Source organism: Mauremys mutica, chromosome 25 (genome assembly GCF_020497125.1).
Source record: "Mauremys mutica isolate MM-2020 ecotype Southern chromosome 25, ASM2049712v1, whole genome shotgun sequence".
NCBI lineage: Eukaryota > Metazoa > Chordata > Testudines > Geoemydidae > Mauremys > Mauremys mutica.
Genome location: NC_059096.1, coordinates 14,177,714 through 14,194,156, shown reverse-complemented (window position 1 = coordinate 14,194,156; position 16,443 = coordinate 14,177,714). Strand labels below are relative to the sequence as shown.

Genomic DNA, 16,443 nt, shown 5'->3' with positions numbered 1-16,443 from the left:
CAGCTCCAGCGCTCGGTCCTTCGCCTAACGCCCGGGCACGGCCTTGCGCTGGGCAGGACTTCTCTGGTTAGCGATGCCTGCGCCATCCTACCCGTGCAGTGCAGGGGCAGTGCCCAGGCCACAGGACACCACAGGACCTGGGCCCTGGCAGTCCTGCCCTGGCCAGAGCCAGCTGACGAGGGGAGAGAATTGGGGGGTTGTGAACAATCACCTTCCTCCAGCTGCTCCCTGGCTCTCATTTCTCCACTGTTCCCTGCAGGGATGTGAGCCCCCCATGGCCCATCCTGCAGTGCCAGCAGGGGCTCGCAGAACTCAATCAACACATTAATTAATACCAACTCCCCTCGGATCGCACCTTCCAGCTGAAGCTCACTCTCTAGGCACTGGAGCCTCACGCCCCCTTTGAGATGGGGGAGTTTTATTATTCCCATTATGCAGATGGGAAACTGAGGCACGGAGTTGGGACTGGTCAGCAGAGCCAGGAATAGAACCCAGGTGTCCTGGCTCCAAGCGCAGCCATGGCTGGGATGCAGTGATAGGAGCGAGACAGCACCGGTAGCTGCTGAAACGGCCATGCTAGCGAACTGAAACCCAAGTCACTGAGCCAATGGCGCCCCCCGTGTCACAGCCCCCACTACTGCAGACCGTGCTCCGGCTCGCTGGCCTGTCTCCAGCGTGAGGGATCAGGTGAGCTCCCCTCCATTCATCGCTCGGATGTCAGCCTGGGTTCCCGGCTCCCACCCAGCTCCCTGCTGCTGCGCCCGGGAATTCAATCCAGCCTGCAGCCCATGTCACCCAATCGGCCTCTTTGATAGAGCCCCCTTGTAGGGTTACAGCAGCAACAGAGCGACAGCTGGGGCAGCTCATTGCCAGGCACTGCCAGCCCTGCCTGAGCACCGGATCGCGGACGCTCCCCGCGCGGAACAGCCGCCACTCGCCCCAGCAGCCGCAGCGCGCGGCCCTCGGCGCGTTGGTTCTGTCCCCCGGGGAGAAGGGAGAGCAGCAAAGGGCAATCGCAGGGCACGGCCCCGGGGGCTGCCGGGCAGGACAGAGGGGCACTGGCAGCGCTAGGCTGGGGGCAGGGCTAGGCTGGGGGGCAGGGCTAGGCTGGGGGGCAGGGCTAGAAGCGGCCTGGGGCTGCCGGGCAGGACGGGGGGCGCTGGCAGTGCTAGGCGGGGGGCAGAGCTAGGCTGGGGGGCAGGGCTAGAAGTGGCCTGGGGCTGCCAGGCAGGACGGGGGGCGCTGGCAGGGCTAGGCTGGGAGCCCGGCTAGGCTGGGGGGCCAGGCGAGGCTGGGGGGCCAGGTGAGGCTGGGGGGCAGGGCTAGGCTGGGGGCAGGGCTAGGCTGGGGGCCCGGCTAGGCTGGGGGCCCGGCTAGGCTGGGGGGCAGGGCTAGAAGTGGCCTGGGGCTGCCGGGCAGGACGGGGGGCGCTGGCAGGGCTAGGCTGGGGGCAGGGCTAGGCTGGGGGCAGGGCTAGAAGCGGCCTGGGGCTGCCGGGCAGGACGGGGGGCACTGGCAGTGCTAGGCTGGGGGCAGGGCTAGGCTGGGGGCAGGGCTAGAAGTGGCCTGGGGCTGCCGGGCAGGACGGGGGGCGCTGGCAGGGCTAGGCTGGGGGCCGGGCGAGGCTGGGGGGCCGGGCGAGGCTGGGGGGGCCGGGCGAGGCTGGGGGGCCGGCTAGAAGCGGCCTGGGGCTGCCGGGCAGGACGGGGGGCGCTGGCAGGGCTAGGCTGGGGGCCGGGCTAGGCTGGGGGGCAGGGCTAGGCTGGGGGCAGGGCTAGGCTGGGGGCAGCGCTAGAAGCGGCCTGGGGCTGCCGGGCAGGACGGGGGGCGCTGGCAGGGCTAGGCTGGGGGCAGGGCTAGGCTGGGGGGCCGGCTAGAAGCGGCCTGGGGCTGCCGGGCAGGACGGGGGGCGCTGGCAGGGCTCACACACTGTACCCAGGACTCCGGCACAGCCCCTGCCCGTCGCTCTCCACCACGAGCAGCACCACACTCAGGAGCCCTCCCCTCAGTGCGCAGAGCCCTCTGGGCGGGGAGATGAGGAGGGAGCTTGGCCTTCCCCCCGAGAGGCGAATCTCCACAGCGGCGTGAAGTGCCCCCGTCCCATCCCCTGCTGCATTAGAGCCTCCCTGAGTCAGCCCAGCGGGAGGCGCCGGCGGCACCCGGGCACTAGCCACGCCTGCGAGAACTTCCCGGCTGGCAGCGCAGACCGGCACGGAGAGCCTGGCATTCCCCTCCGCGGGGGCACGGGCGGGACGTTGTGCCGTTTCAAAGGGACGACATCCCCTTCCTTCCGAGCTGCGCCGCCACGGGGCGCGGGAGTTTACAAACCCCAACAGCAAGAGGGACGTTTCAGGAGCCCAGACCAGGGACGGCAGGCGGGGGGCGGCTAAATGTGAGTGGGAGGGAAGGATTGTGGGCTGGCTCCAAGGTCATTTGGGGGAGATTTTCAGAAATGTTTAAGGGAGTTAGGAGCCTGACTCCCATTGATAGCCAATGGGACTGTGTGCCTAACTCCCCTAGGAACTTCTAAAAGACCTCCCCTTCCTGGCTGTATGGGGGCAGGGCTAGACTGGTCATGGGTGGAGATACCATGCTGGTGTAACCCACACACCTCCTGGGGGTGGGGCTGCCCCATCTAGCGGCACCACGACCGCGTGGCGAGAGAGGTGAATGACTCTGCTCCAGCCTTAGCGAACAGCCAGTCGGCTTTTAGCTCATGCTGTAGAGACTCGTGCACTAAGCTCCAGAGGCCCCCGGTTCAATCCTGCCGGCCCATGACCAGGATCTGTCGGTGTTACACTGTATCACCTGCTTTCCAGGCAAGGCCCTATGGTCAGAGCCAGGGCCAGGGAGCAGGAGACCTGAGGGCCATTCCTGGCTCTGCCACTGACTCACCATGGAGCCTTGGGTGAGTCCTTTCCCCACTCTGTGCCTCGGTTTCCCCATGTGTAGCGGGATGGGTAACCATGGCCACCCCCCATGGGGTTTACAAGAGTCAATACGTCCGTGTCTGGAAAACACCTGGAGATCGTTGGCTAGAGAAGGGCGCCGGATTGTTCCTTGCTACCCCTCAGGGCCGGCGCAGAGAGGAAGAGACGGGAAACCTTCAGTACGGCGTCCATCCGACGCCCCCGCTTGCCAGCTGGCAGCCCTGGGCAGGGAGCCACGGAGGGCAGAGGTCACATTCTGACCCCATTCCGAACGCCCGCACCTGCAGATAAGCCGCAGCCGGTGCTGGGGGCTCCCAGGAGGCAGCAATGGCAGGAGGGTTGGTTCTTGCCCTGGCACTGGCAGCAGAGACATGCCCTCCTCTGCCCATCCTTGCCCCCCGCTCTGTCTGCAGCCAGGGCATGCTGCGGTCGGGAGGCAAAACGCACAGAGCTGGGGAGGGCTGGCTGGCCTGCGGGTGCCCGCTGGGCATGGGGAAATGTCTGTGTATGCTGGGGGGGACGGGGACCGGCTCCAGGGAATGTGGGATTGCAGAGGGGAGAGGGGAGCCACTCATTGCCAAGGAGAGCCCCTCATGGGCCCAGCCCACAAGGTGTGAGGCAGGGGCTCCTCAGAGAGAGCCGTGCTCCATGATGCTCCCAGAGACCCCTCCTGGGCTCACCGCCATGCTCGGCTCAGCTCTGGCCCAGGGAGGGCCGGCCAGGTGCAGCACCCACGTCCCGACGCCTGGGGCACAAGGTGGGAGGGGAGGGGTAGCTCGGTCCTGCCCACAGCAGCGATCTGACTGGCCAGAGCCCCAGAGACGGGCTGTGGGGCGCAGGAGGCAGGGGAGGGAGGTGACTGAGCAGGGCTTTCCCAGCTCCGGATGCACAGACACAGCAAGGCGGCACCGAGGGGGCAGAACCAGGCTGCTCAATCATGGAGCATCAATTCCGCTGGCTGCCACTCGCGGCCACGTTCGTTAGTACCTGGCCTGTCTCCTCTCCTCTCCTCAGACCTGACCCAGCTGGGGATCAGACGAGGAAACTGAGGCCCCGGGAAGGGCAGGGATTTATCCGAGCTGCACTGAGCGTTGCTGTCAGAACTGGGACTAGGAGGCAGGATTTCCTGGCTCCCCCCCCTCGGCCAGGCCCCACCCACATTGCCCCCATCCTCCCCCAGGGCCAGCTGTCTCCTGGGCCCCGCCGGCTCGGACGCGATCGCTGGGGGACCCACCTCTTTGAAGTTGTCGAAGGCAGCGAGGATGATATCGTGCCCTCCTCGGACCAGGCACACGGCGGCCAGCAGCTCCAGGACGAGGGCTTTGGTCCTACAGGGAGAACACGGGGTCTGACTCCGCCCGGGGGCTGCCCCTTCTCTGCGGCACCAGCCACAAGCTGCTCGTCTTCACTCAGAAGCCCCTCCATGGCCTATGCCCCCTCCCTAGGGGCTCCCGTTCACTCCGAGGGCCGTCAGCCCCCCTGCCAGCCTCCACCGCCCATGTGCTATCCTCTCAAATGACATGTCCCGTGCTGCCCTGCGCACTGCAGGGAGCTCCCCGAAACATCAGCAAAGCTGCCTCCTGACCCTCCTTAAACCCCTCCTTTGCCGCGATTCCACAGCCAGGCCAGTGCTGACCAGCCCTGCTCGCTGCTTCCTGGTGCTCCCTGATCTGTCTGTCTGCAGCTGTCAACTCTCTGGGGCAGGGCCTGGCTTTTTGTTCTGTTTGTACAGCTCCTGGCGCAGCAGGGACCGCAGGGGAGCATACCTTGGGTTCTTGTTGTTCAGGCTCAAGGTGATCTCGTTGACACAGGCTGGATGGTTCATGACCAGGCTGAATCCAGACTGGGGGGGAGGCAGGTGTTAGCAGGTTTGGGGCGGATGCCACGCCTCGCCCTTCCCCCACATGCCCTCTGAAATGCTTGTGTGTCTTTAAGGCAGGACCAGAGGGGCACGGATCGCAGGCCCATCCCACCCAAGGTGCTGGCAAGCCCCCGGCCCCCACAGGACCCAACACACCAAGCTGAGCCAGGCCAGATACAGGGACCCCAGTGAGGAGCAGCTGATGCCATGGAGAGAGAGGAGAGAGTCCGTAGCACTCAGGGGTCTCCATTGTGGACCAGGCCCCCAGGCTCAGAGCCACAGGGACATCAGGAGGGGCCGCAGGGACGACAGCTGGGGGACACAACCGGAGGGGAGGGGAGAAAGGGGGAAGACGAGGAGGAAGGGGGGATGCTGGAGAGAGGGAGGCGGGGGAGAGCAGGAATGTGGCTGTTCAGTCACGTTCACGTTTCAGGCCCCACCCGGCGGGACTGACCCTCTGGTCAGCACAGCCCACCCTGGAACCACCCCCCCGGGGTGCTGGGTGGAACCTGCCCTCAGCCCCAACCCTCAGCTGGGAGGTCACTGGCCTGGGCTGGGGATGAATCAAACAGCTCAGTGCCCAAGGGGCAGGCGAGAAGCCCCCAGCACCATCTGAGCTCCCGGGACTCTCTCCTGCTGGGACCCCACAGATTAAATGGAGGAGGCCGCTGGCACTGTGCCATTCTCCCGAGCCCCAGCTGGCTGGCGGAGTCCGGGCCAACGCTGGCTGGGTGATTCCCCTGGGACTGTCCCGGAGGGGCAGCACTCGGGAACAGCTGGGGACAGCGCGGCCCCGGGGGTGGCTCACAGCTGGGCAGGGAGATCACAACACCAGACACGTCTCTCCCCGGCTGGCTGCTGGGAAGGGCGAGGGGCTCCCTGCCCCCGAGTGGTGGGGCTCTGCTCTGCGGTGCCTGCACAGCCGCACGGAGCAGGCCCCAGGCCCCCGTCTCCCCCCCCCCAGGGAATTGCCGTTCTGGCGAGCGCAGTGGCTCGGGCCATCGCCTTGCCCCCACCTGGTAGTTCATGATGGCGCGCAGGCACATGATGCAGAGGTGGACGTCGTCCTTCTGGCTGATGATGCGCGAGTTCCGCAGCGCCTTCCTGCTGTGCACCGGGTTGAGTCTGGGCCAAAGGGAGAGAGCAGGTGACGCCAGGGAAAGACTCGGCAGGCAGCACAGCTCCAGAAAGCACCGGCTGGGGGCCTGGCTGGCTCCGACTGGGAACGGGGTCCCCTCTGATCCGTCCCCAGTCTGCAGCCCCAGACACCCCACCCCACGGGCTGTCTTGGCAGACAGGCCGACGACTGAGTGGGCTGGGCTCCGCCTTGAGGCTGGCCGGGGAGAGCGAAGGGCGTAGGCCCGGCCCAGTCTGCACCCTAGTGAGTTGCTGATCTCAGATGGCTGCGGGAGGCTCACCGGGGCGCATAGGAGTTCATAGGTGGCCTGGGGTTACTCTCCTGATCGCTCCAAGGGGCGCTGGAGGGATGTTGAAAGAATGTGTGGATCTGCTGGTTCAAGTGGCAGCAGCTGAAGGAGGATTACAGCCTGCAGGACAGGAGGGAGAAACAGGACTCGATGGGGACGCGCCCTCCTTGGAGGCACATGGCAGAATGGACCGGCGGGGGCTTGGCGGCCTCTCCGGGGCACAGGCAGGCGGCCAGGAGGCCTGAGTGCCCAGCACGCAGCAGCGGAGCAAGGCCAGGCCGTGCACTCAGCACCACGCTCCTCTTACAGGCTGCTAGAGGGCCCAGGGCCTGGATCTTCCTTGACTTTACCACCAGGCCCTGCCCATCACACCTCCGATCTTCGCATGCAGGGAACTCCCTTGGCCTTTCCATGGTCACATTTCAAACTATCCAGTCCCTAAGGAGGGTCCCTGCCTTGTCACTGCACCAACGGCTGCCCCCTCGCATCTCTGCCCTGCAGAGCGGATGGCACAGGCTGACACCCCCGCAGCCTCCAGGGGACCATGTACAGGCTTGAAGCCAGGAATTCTGGGTTGGCTTCCTGCGCAGTCACTGCGGGTAGCAGCCGGGTGAGCCGGGAACTCAGTAGGTCCCTATTGATTCTTAAGGGGTATTTCTGCTCTGGAAATCAGCTGGCAAAGTGCCCGGGGTGCCATGGCTATCGTCTCTCTGGTTTCCATGCCCAGCGTGCTGTGGTGAGGTGATTATTTAGCTGCCAGCCTTGCAAACACACCCGGGGGGTGGGGGGAGGCCAGGTTCTTTCCTCCTTGCACATCACCACGAGCGGCCAAGGCCCGCAGGCCAAAATAGGCCCTCGGCACCACCTGCCCACAGGGGCAATTCTACGCATGCACAAAAAGCTCCTCCCCCTGGCCAGACAGGTCCCGCAGCGCTACTGGGGTCAGACTCTGGCTCTCCCCTGCCACCCGTGGCTGGGCTGGCCCCACGGGATCAGACTCCGGCTTGCTCCCCCCATGGCTAGGCTGGTCTCACAGGACCAGTGGGGTCAGACCCACCCCACCCCCGGGACTGGGCTGGCCCACGGGGTCACAGGAGTGACAGCAGGTCTGACTGCACACACAGGAGCGTGAAGCAGCACCGTAGGACGACCTTATACATGACAAGAAACGGAACTGGGAAGCGATGCCAGAGCCTGACCCCAAGCACCAGGAACACTGGGGCAGACGGCAGCGCCGTATCTCCACCATCTCCGAGAGTGAGCCCTGGTTACCTACCGTGAGACACGGCCCGAGGGAAGCGTGCAAAAGAAGCCTGTGGTTAGAATGTGGGAGGGGAACGGGTATGCACAGAGCCGCGTGAGGTGAGCGGGCTTGGAACTAGAACTGTCTCTCATCAACCTGGATCAGAACCAGGCAGATTCAGCCTGGGCGTGGGCGGGTCCAGCTCCTCAACGTCCACTTTTAACATTTCACCTTGTTTTCACACCCACAAGATTTTGACCTATTGTCCTTTTAGGCCTCCCAATCCTACCCTGTGCTGGCATCCTGATGGGGAAACTGAGGCACAGGTCACATGGTGAGTCAGGAGCAGAGTCGGGGAGGAGGGATGTTTTAGTGGTCAGGGCACTAAGTTAAATTCCCTGCTCTGCTACAGACCTTGTGTGTGACCTTGGGCAAATCGCTTAGTCTCGCTATGCCTGAGCTGGGTGAAATGGGGACAATGGCACTTCCCTTTCCCTGGGGGTGCTGAGGAGAAATACGTTAGAAGAGGCCAGTGGTAACAGATAAGTAGTTACGATAATTTCTCAGGGACAGAACCTGGATTCCTGGCACTAAGTCCCCTGCATTAGACGGCCCGTGCTTCCTGGGGCCGGGGCTGGGGTGTAATTCAGGTACAGCTGTTCTCTGGGTCACCAAGCTCCGTGTTTATCAGTTTAGGGGAAAGTTATTAGAGACCCCCCACCCCAGATTATCATTTACACACACTTGGCCTTCTGGCCAACATCAGATCAGTGCAGTTTCTGGTGGTCCTCTAGTGGCTATAGCCCTGACCCTGCCGTGCAAGCATCATGCAGCCACAGCCAACACACTCAGAACTCGAGGAATGGGGCTGGGCAGTTATTTCTTGGTGGTGGTGGTTTTTCTTAAATTTATTTTTATTTTAACTGTGAAAATTTTCAAATGGCTCCATTATTCCCTGACCCTCACCAAGCCATTAGCCTCAGTAATATCCTGCAGCATGGAGTGCCCCGAGTTAAATATATGGTATGCAAAAAAGGAAAGATGGCGGGGAGAGGGGCGGGTTCCTCAGCCCAGCAACTCCAGGCTGTACTGACTCCAGATGGGCAGCGTGTCAGCGCCAGAGCAACTGAGACAAAGCTGTGTGTGTCACGAGTCGTAAGAGGCCACAGTGCAATGGTGCCACGGGCGCTCCCACAAGGGGGGCTGATGTTCTGTTGGGTGCAGGGATGTAATTCTTCCCCACTGGGAGCTGGGCGCCTCCGTCCTGGCCCAGGGCAGAATCAGGCCCACGAGCTGCAGCCTGTTTGCTTGGCCAGAAGAACCCAGCCCGGAGCTGCCCACTGGCAATGGCCTCTCCGCCGGTACCTCTGAGCAGGGCGGGAGTGCTGACGGGTGTCCCATGCTGGCTGCGTGTGTTACCTGATAGTCAGGTTCCTCGCTTTGGAGGAGCCCTGTGTGGGGGACGAGGAGTTGCTCTTGCTGAGGTCCTCCATGGATCTGTCCGGGGACTTGCCCTTGTCAGAGCCCGGGCTCCCGTTATCTGCGCTCTCCATATTGTACCTGGAGCCACACACGTGAAGACAGACGTGTGAGTCAGCAGAATATAGCGAGGCCTCATATGAGGCCGCAGGATCCCGGCCAGTGGTGGGGGAAGGGCAGACCCAGCGACAGAGCACAGTGAGAGGAGGTCCCCCTGCCTAGGGATCTCGCGGCTCCTCGGCAGAGGCCCCCACAACTCGAGCCGGGGGGGGGGGGGTGAGACTGCCCAGCCCAGCCCAGCCCAGCTCTCACTCCTCTGGGACTGCAGAGACTGGCCCACACCAGCTTGCTCCCCAGCCGGCCTCCAGCCCAACGCTACCACTCAGCCGGCCAGAGCCACACTTAGCCACACACGCCTCAGGGCAGGTTCTGCTGCCACCACGGCCCTGCATGGCCCACACGTGCCCCCAGGGACCAGCAACGCCCCCACGGATGGTTCCGCGGAGGAGGTGCCCTGTCACCCCGCACGCAGACCATGCGGGCCCAGGGGTCTGAGGTCAGGGAGGTTTAACCATCCGTCCCAGGTGGGTTAATCACGGAACAGCAACCAGCCCTGGGCGCCAGGGCCGGCCCTGAGGCAGCAGGTTGAGGGAGTGGAGACGGACGGGCTTTTAGGGAGATCTCGGCAAGCGGCAGAAATTTCAGCACCCAGGACAGGGACGGACAAGGGGATGGGGAGGGGCGACATTTGTTAAGGGTTTTCATAGCTTTTAAGGCCAGATAGAATCATCTAAGTCTGTCCTCCCGCCTAGCACAGGCCACAGACCCTCCCCCAGGGGTGCCAGCGCGTCTGAGCTGGAGCATGTTTCTCAGCCTTTGCCGGTTGGCAACCCCGTCTGTGAAGCCAAAATCTGTGCAGCCCCCCTCAGTGTGTACCACAGAACGGTCTCAGTGCCAGCCATGCTCAGCCCACCCTGAACCTCGGCAGGGGGCTGGCCCATGCGGTGCCGTCTAGCCCAGCGGGTCTGTGAGCTGGGCATGTTCCCAGAGGCGGGCACGGCACACGTGACCCTGAAGGCTCGGGGTGTGTGAGGGGAGGGGGATGAGACTCTGCTTTAGATGGTACCAAGGTGCCTGGCCACCCCCAATGGCTTGCGCAGAGCTGTCAGGAGACGGCCAGTCTTGATCTAAACACTCCCAGGGATGGAGAATTTACCCTGTCCCCAGGGAGGCTGGTTAATCACCCTCCCTGTGAGCAACTGGCACCTCCTTTCTAGTCGGCTTCAGCTCCCAGCCCTTGGGTCTCATTCTGCCTGGCTCCTCTGCCCTCAGAAACCTGCTCCTGGTGAAACGGAGCCGAGGGAGCCCCGCTCGCACACCCCAGATCCCGCTGGCCTCCCATGGAGAGCTGGGGCCCGAGCCCTGATGTCGCAGGGGCCCGGCTCGTGTGGCCCCTCCCCTCCCATGCCCAGGCCAGGACAGGCAGCTACAGCTGTCGTGTGTGTGGGAAAGTCGCTTCTGGGAAGGGCACGTGAAGATCAAGCTTCTTTTAATGAAAGACGACAGGGCAGAGCCACCAGCACCCCGGTGGGCCCCAGTCTGGCACCTGTGGGCTAGCCAGTGTGCTGCCCCCCGCCTGGAAGCTGCCCGCGGCTGCTAGGGGCTGGCGCGCCCTGCTGCCAGGGGGCACAGACTGGTGCACTAGCAGGTATGGGCGGCCCCAGACCGTGGCTCTTGGCCCTGCCCTCCGGGGAGGCTGGTTTCAGGGACTCGGTCCCAACGAGCCGTAAAGAAAGCCAAGGGGCCGCCTCCCCCCGCTCACAAGCTGCTAGTGAGGGACGCAGAGGCCGTCTAGCCAAGTGGCCGAGGTTCAGACCAGGGCCTGTTAACGCAGGAGCAGGGATCTCATGAGCATGGCGCTCAGGCAGGTCTCCTACATTAGTCACAGGCCCGACTCGTGTGCTTACAGCTCGGCACAGCAGCGCTGGTCTGACGCGGGGCCAACCCGTCCCAGCGCCCTCCCCTCCCCGGCGGGGCGCAGGGCTCAGCAGCAACTTACGTGACGGCGCACTGGGCGAAGGCGAGGTATTCCAGCAGAACGTCCAGCCCCTTGTTCTCCTCGTTCAGGAACTCCTGCACCCAGCTGGGGGAGAGGAGGTGCGTTAGCCAGGGAGATCAGGCAGGGACGGCCCAGCTGCACCCCCATCCTCACGCCCGTTTCTCTTTTCTTCCCTTTGCTTCCTTTCTAGAGCGTCTCTCCCCTCCCGTCGGGCCGGAGCGGCCCAGCCCTGTGGCTACCCCTGCTCAGACTGAACCCAGCTGTAACGGGGAGCCCAGGGGCAGCTCTGCACGAGCCAGTGGGCAGGGGCCGAGTGGGCTGGACGCACGCTGGCTCTGCCCCCCTCACACACTAGCCACAGCCCTGGGATTAAGTAATCTGCTCCCTTCCTAGAGCTGTGCGGGGACTCGCCCAAGGCCAGGCAGGGTGTCTGTGGCAAGGCTGGGAATGGCCCTCAGGTTTCCTAAGTCTCAGAGCCCAATGCCTGAACCCCCAGACCCACCTTCCTGCTCTCCCAGAAACCCCTCCGCTTGTCTCCTGCTTGGCTGCCGTCACCCCCACCCCATCCATGCTCCTCTGCCCACGCCACGGGTAGAAGGCAGGCACCTGCTCTCCACAGGACCTGCTCACAGGCGCCTCCAACTGCCTCCATCGCTCTGAGACGCGACTGGCTTTGGGCCAGGCCCCAGATGGCACCGGGCAGCCCCAGCCCCACGATCAGGGAGGGGCACTGCTCATCTGCTTTTGCCCCATGCTCAGATGACAGTATGGATGTTCCAGATCAGTGCTGGGTCCCAGTGGGTTTGCCCCAGCGCACGGGGGTAGATTTAGCATTAGACATACTCCAGGTCACCCTGGCAGCGCAGCCACTGGGCTGGCCAGGCCTCAGTGCCCATTCCCACCCAGCCTGGGTCTGGTCCTGAGAGCCTGTCACACGCTGCACTCCAGGTAACTTCAGAGAGGCTTCTGCACAAAGCATGGGGCCACAGAAGTGCCAGTGTGGACACAAGAACAAAGGGATATAAACTGCCCATCAACAAGGTTAGGTTTGAAATGAGGCAACGCTTTCTAACCAGCAGAGGAGGGAAGGTCCCATCTCCACCCAGACTTGCACCTGTTCTGGATCTTCCATGATCCAGGTATGGCTGGTAGACAGCCAGGGGCCCATGAAAGCCTCACCACCAAAGTCATGAGATTGTCACAGTGGGATGGTAGCACTGAGGCAAACTCAGTGGGGCCATCCCTAGTTCCCCACCGTGCTCACCCCTCCCAGACACGGCACGACCATTATGGCATCTGAAAGCCAAGCAGAGGAGAGCCGCACATGGCGCATGGCAGGAATGCATCACTAACGGGTCTTGAGCCAGGGACCTTTGTACTCAAAAAAACAGCACCTCTGCTGCTGGAGTCAAAGCAGACCTCCGGCTAGCATTGATAGCAGCTCCGCCTCCTTGCAGGCCTGCAGTGATTAGCAGGCAAGAGTGTAACACCCCTTGTCTGCACACCCAGTCGGCACAGCCGCCAATTAAAACGCAGACCTGCACAAGCACAAGCCCTATCACCATAGTTGAGTCACTTGCAGGCTGGGAGCGGCCGCTAGAGGGAGACAGTCATCTGCACGAACCCTGGACGTTAGCACGTGATCCATAGATACTCACCGGATATAGTTGGTCCTCAGCGAGATCTCCAGCTCTCGGAGCACCTGTGTGGACTCCTGCACTCGCCTCTTAAACTGCGTTTCGAAAAAGCAAAGGGGCGTTAGACAGATCTGCAACATCACTGGCCAGGCCGCAGCCTCATTTCTCGTTTACCACCTGTGTTAACTCCAGATAACCTCCAGAGCAGCGATTCCCAACGTTACTGGTCCACGGACCACCCTCGGAGACCAGCTGCTTGCCTTCCCTCAGGCCAGCATCTCCTTTCTGCGCACAGTTATTTTAGGCCTTAACAGACTTAAGTATTTACAGAGTCAAAGTGAAATAAGTTTCAAATGTGGCTGGTGGAGATCTGCCTGGGGGAAACTAGAAGACAAGGCATTTTGGCTGGGGGTGCCTGGGGGAGGGCTACGGGACGTGAGGTTTAGAGGGGGTTGGACATTTTGTGACTCAATGGTTTTTCATCAGAAAATGCCGACCTGTTAAATCCCAAACTTTGCACAGGAACGTCCCAGTTTCCATTAAACTTCTGTAAGGAAGGTTCCTCAGGCCCAGGATGGAATTTTGAGTCAAAATGAGAGAGACGCAGCCCCAGTCTTGAACAGCCTGACTCAGAACAGGCCCTGGGACCTGGAGCCTGGGGCTGTCACATCCCAGGGGAGTGCCCTGACCTCAGGTTATTCTGGGATGGACGGGGGGGGGTGTCTCTCTGAGGTTTTTCCACACAAAAAACTTCAAAAAATTGCAGTTTCATCTCGATGCAGAGCAGGAAAGTTCTTGAAATCAGGAAAAGTGGTGTGAGCTGGGAATCCCACTTCCCGCCAGCTGTAAGGAGGTTAGGCTGCGGGGAGGGGCGCTGGTGGGGCGTGAGGGAGTGGGCACGTAAAGGGCAGGGAGGGACAGGGAGCTGGGGGAGCCTTGGCTGGAAATGAGGGGGCCTCACCTGGCATCAGGCAGCTCCAGCTCCGATTCACCCTGCCCATTTCCTCTGCCCTGGTCCCTGGACTAAACGCCTTCCTCGCAGCCAAGGGATTCCACAGCCTTTCTCCTAAGGGCTGTGCTGTGACTCAGCCCACCAGTATCCAGCTGCCAGCCCCGCTCCAGGGAGCCTCCTTTGCTCCCCCACGTGGGCCCCACTGAGCCTTGGGGGCTGTGCTGTGACTCAGGCAGGCTCCCCAGTCTCTCTTCTGGGTCCCAGCCCAGGGAACCTCTCTCCTGGGCCGCTGCGCCCCTGTAATTCTGCTCTCGCTCTCCTCCCGGGAGCCAGCCAGCCAGGAGCTGGACACCTGCCCCCAAGCTCCAGCTAGGCCGCTGCCCCCTGAATACCAGTGTCCTCGAAGGGCTCATGGCATGAAGAGGGGTTGTCTGGTCCAGGCTCCCCTCCCCCCTACAGAGGACAGACCCCCCTGCTACCGGGCACCACTTCCGACAGCTCCTGTGCCCTGGGGGTGCACGTACCCCCGTTCGGGGACCTCAGCGCTCGACCGCGGCACGAAAGCTAAGGGGCAGCAAAGGAGAGGGGAGAATAAAAGGGGGAGGATAATAGCGCCATGGCAATCAGCCCATCGGAGGTCACCTTTCTGCTGACTCCGCCCGTATCCACGTAGCTCTTCAGTTTCTGGATGTAGGCAGAGGGGGGGTTCTTGACCTGGAACCGTTCCTGCGAGGAGGGGGGAGAAGGGAGCTTCCTCAGACGCTGGAGGAGAACACGCAGCCCTGAGCACTGGCGCAATGTGTGCGCACCCGGGTGAGCACCCACGCGAGAGCGGGACGCGGAGGAGACTGCAGGGGTCTGAGCTGTGCATGAGATACAGCTGCATGGGGCAGGGAGAGAGACTCGCTCTTCGGAAGGGACCCGCTGCCCAGGTCGCCTGCCCCCGGGCACTAGCCAGACGGGGAGTCGGTGGCTTTACAGAGAAAGGACGTTTGCCAGGATCCGGCAGGATTTCCATGCAGAGTGGGAGCAAGTGAAGCGGCCTGGCTCAGACAGACACCGGTCATCACGCAGTGCTGTGGGCATGGGGGTGGGGGAGTGCCACAGGGACCCTCCCCAGCTCAGAAGCTACAGCAGCTGCCTGTGACAGCCCTGCAGTCCCCTGCCCCAGACCACACCACCGCACTCTCTAGTCCAGTCTCCTGTCTCGCCACCTCCAACTGTCAGTCCTGCCCAGCCAAGGACGAGCAGTGCCCAGAGCTGGATGCTCTGTAACCCCCCCGGCCACGCCTATTATAGAGCCCCACACCTTCCTATTCCCCGCCAACCCAGGGGCTCAAAGCTCTTTACACGCTGTCACGGAGTGTGGGGGAGTCGGGGCCCTGCACCCCCGGCCTCCTGTGATTCACCAGGACAGGAAAGCAGAAGGTTTATTTAGACAACAGGAACACAGGTTTTACAGGCACAGATAACAGGATCCTCCCCAGTTAGGTCCATCTGGGGGTCCCAGGAGCATCAAAGCCCCCTTGGGGGGTCAGAGCCCTGTCTGGGCTCCCCTCCATTCCCCAGCCAGCTCCTGAAACTCCTCTCACTCCCCAGCCTTTGTCCAGCTTCCCAGGCAGAGGTGTCACCTGGCCTCTCCCCCTTCCTGGGTTCTCACGTTACATGCTCAGGCCTCCTCTCTACAGCCAGTCTCCCATCCCCCAATGCAGATCGCCCCCCTCAGCATTCACAGACCACAGTAAGAGCAGTCCCAGTTCGTCACACACGCCCTCCTCCATTCAGCTGCACACGCCCTGACCATGAGCTAGGTGAATATTATCCCTATTTTACAAAGTAGAGAAATTAAAGGACTTGCCAAAGGACAAGTTTGTGTCAGCGGTGGGATTAGAACCCGTATCTCCTGATGTCCAGTCCTGTGCATAACCCCAGAGCAGCTTCCTCATCCCATGATATAGCACCAGGCTGCCTTCCTCCCCCGTATGGCCCAGCTCTGGGCCTTCCTCCTCCATGGGGCACGGCGCTGGGCCTGCCTCCACCCCCCCCCCAAGGGCACGGTGCTGGGCCTGCCTCCTCTCCCCACTCCAGGCACAGCGCTGGGCCTGCCTCCCCCCTCCCCCCACCCAGGCACAGCGTTGGGCCTACCTCCCCCCTTCCCCGGGCACAGCGTTGGGCCTACCTCCCCCCTTCCCCCCCACCCCGGGCACAGCGCTGGGCCTGCCTCCCCCCTCCCCCCCACCCCGGGCACAGCGCTGGGCCTGCCTCCCCCCCTCCCCCCCACCCCGGGCACAGCGCTGGGCCTACCTCCCCCCTTCCCCCCCACCCCGGGCACAGCGCTGGGCCTGCCTCCCCCCTTCCCCCCCACCCCGGGCACAGCGCTGGGCCTGCCTCTCCCCCGCCCCCCGCGCACAGCGCTAGGCCTGCCTCTCCCCCACCCCCCGCGCACAGCGCTGGGCCTGCCTCCACCCGCAGTAGAAGATTGTGCAAGAGGGACTGTTGCCTGACACCAGCTGGTGAGCAGAGGGCCCATCAATCCGCCGCTATCAGTGTCACTGCAGATACTGGGCACACAGATGTTAACTCATTTGAAGAAGCTGCTTGTCCTAGGGCCGGTCGACACTGAAAACGTACCGGGGCCTAGTTCTGCCTCTGGGGCGTGACAAATCCACACTGCTGAGCGAGATCGCTATGGCGACCTAACCCCGGAGCAGACCGCGCTAGGTCCACAGAGGGTTCTTCCACGTACCGAGCTACCGCCCCTCCCTCGGGGAGGTGGATTAACTACAGTCAGGCCATGTTGACACCACAAAATTACATCGGCATCCAGCCACTGCGGTTAGTAAATTGCTTGTGCG

General features: G+C 62.9%; 1 protein-coding gene across 4 annotated transcripts in view; it reads right to left on the bottom strand.

Annotated features, from left to right (window-relative positions):
• Positions 1-16,443, bottom strand: part of FMNL1 (formin like 1) — a 62,067-nt gene that overhangs the window by 17,641 nt on the left and 27,983 nt on the right. Inside the window, exons 1-8 of one of the 4 annotated variants that reach the window (XM_044999551.1) lie at positions 16,220-16,274; positions 14,231-14,314; positions 12,658-12,731; positions 11,000-11,083; positions 8,881-9,021; positions 5,808-5,916; positions 4,697-4,773; positions 4,165-4,258 (exon numbers count right to left, since the gene is read on the bottom strand). In XM_044999551.1, coding sequence (XP_044855486.1) covers positions 4,165-4,258; positions 4,697-4,773; positions 5,808-5,916; positions 8,881-9,014 — 414 coding nt within the window. In that variant the 5' untranslated portion in view covers positions 9,015-9,021; positions 11,000-11,083; positions 12,658-12,731; positions 14,231-14,314; positions 16,220-16,274. Of the gene's footprint in view, positions 1-4,164; positions 4,259-4,696; positions 4,774-5,807; positions 5,917-6,209; positions 6,339-8,880; positions 9,022-10,999; positions 11,084-12,657; positions 12,732-14,230; positions 14,315-16,219; positions 16,275-16,443 lie in introns of those variants that run through there. The other 3 variants (XM_044999549.1, XM_044999550.1, XM_044999552.1) reach the window with 3 other exon arrangements.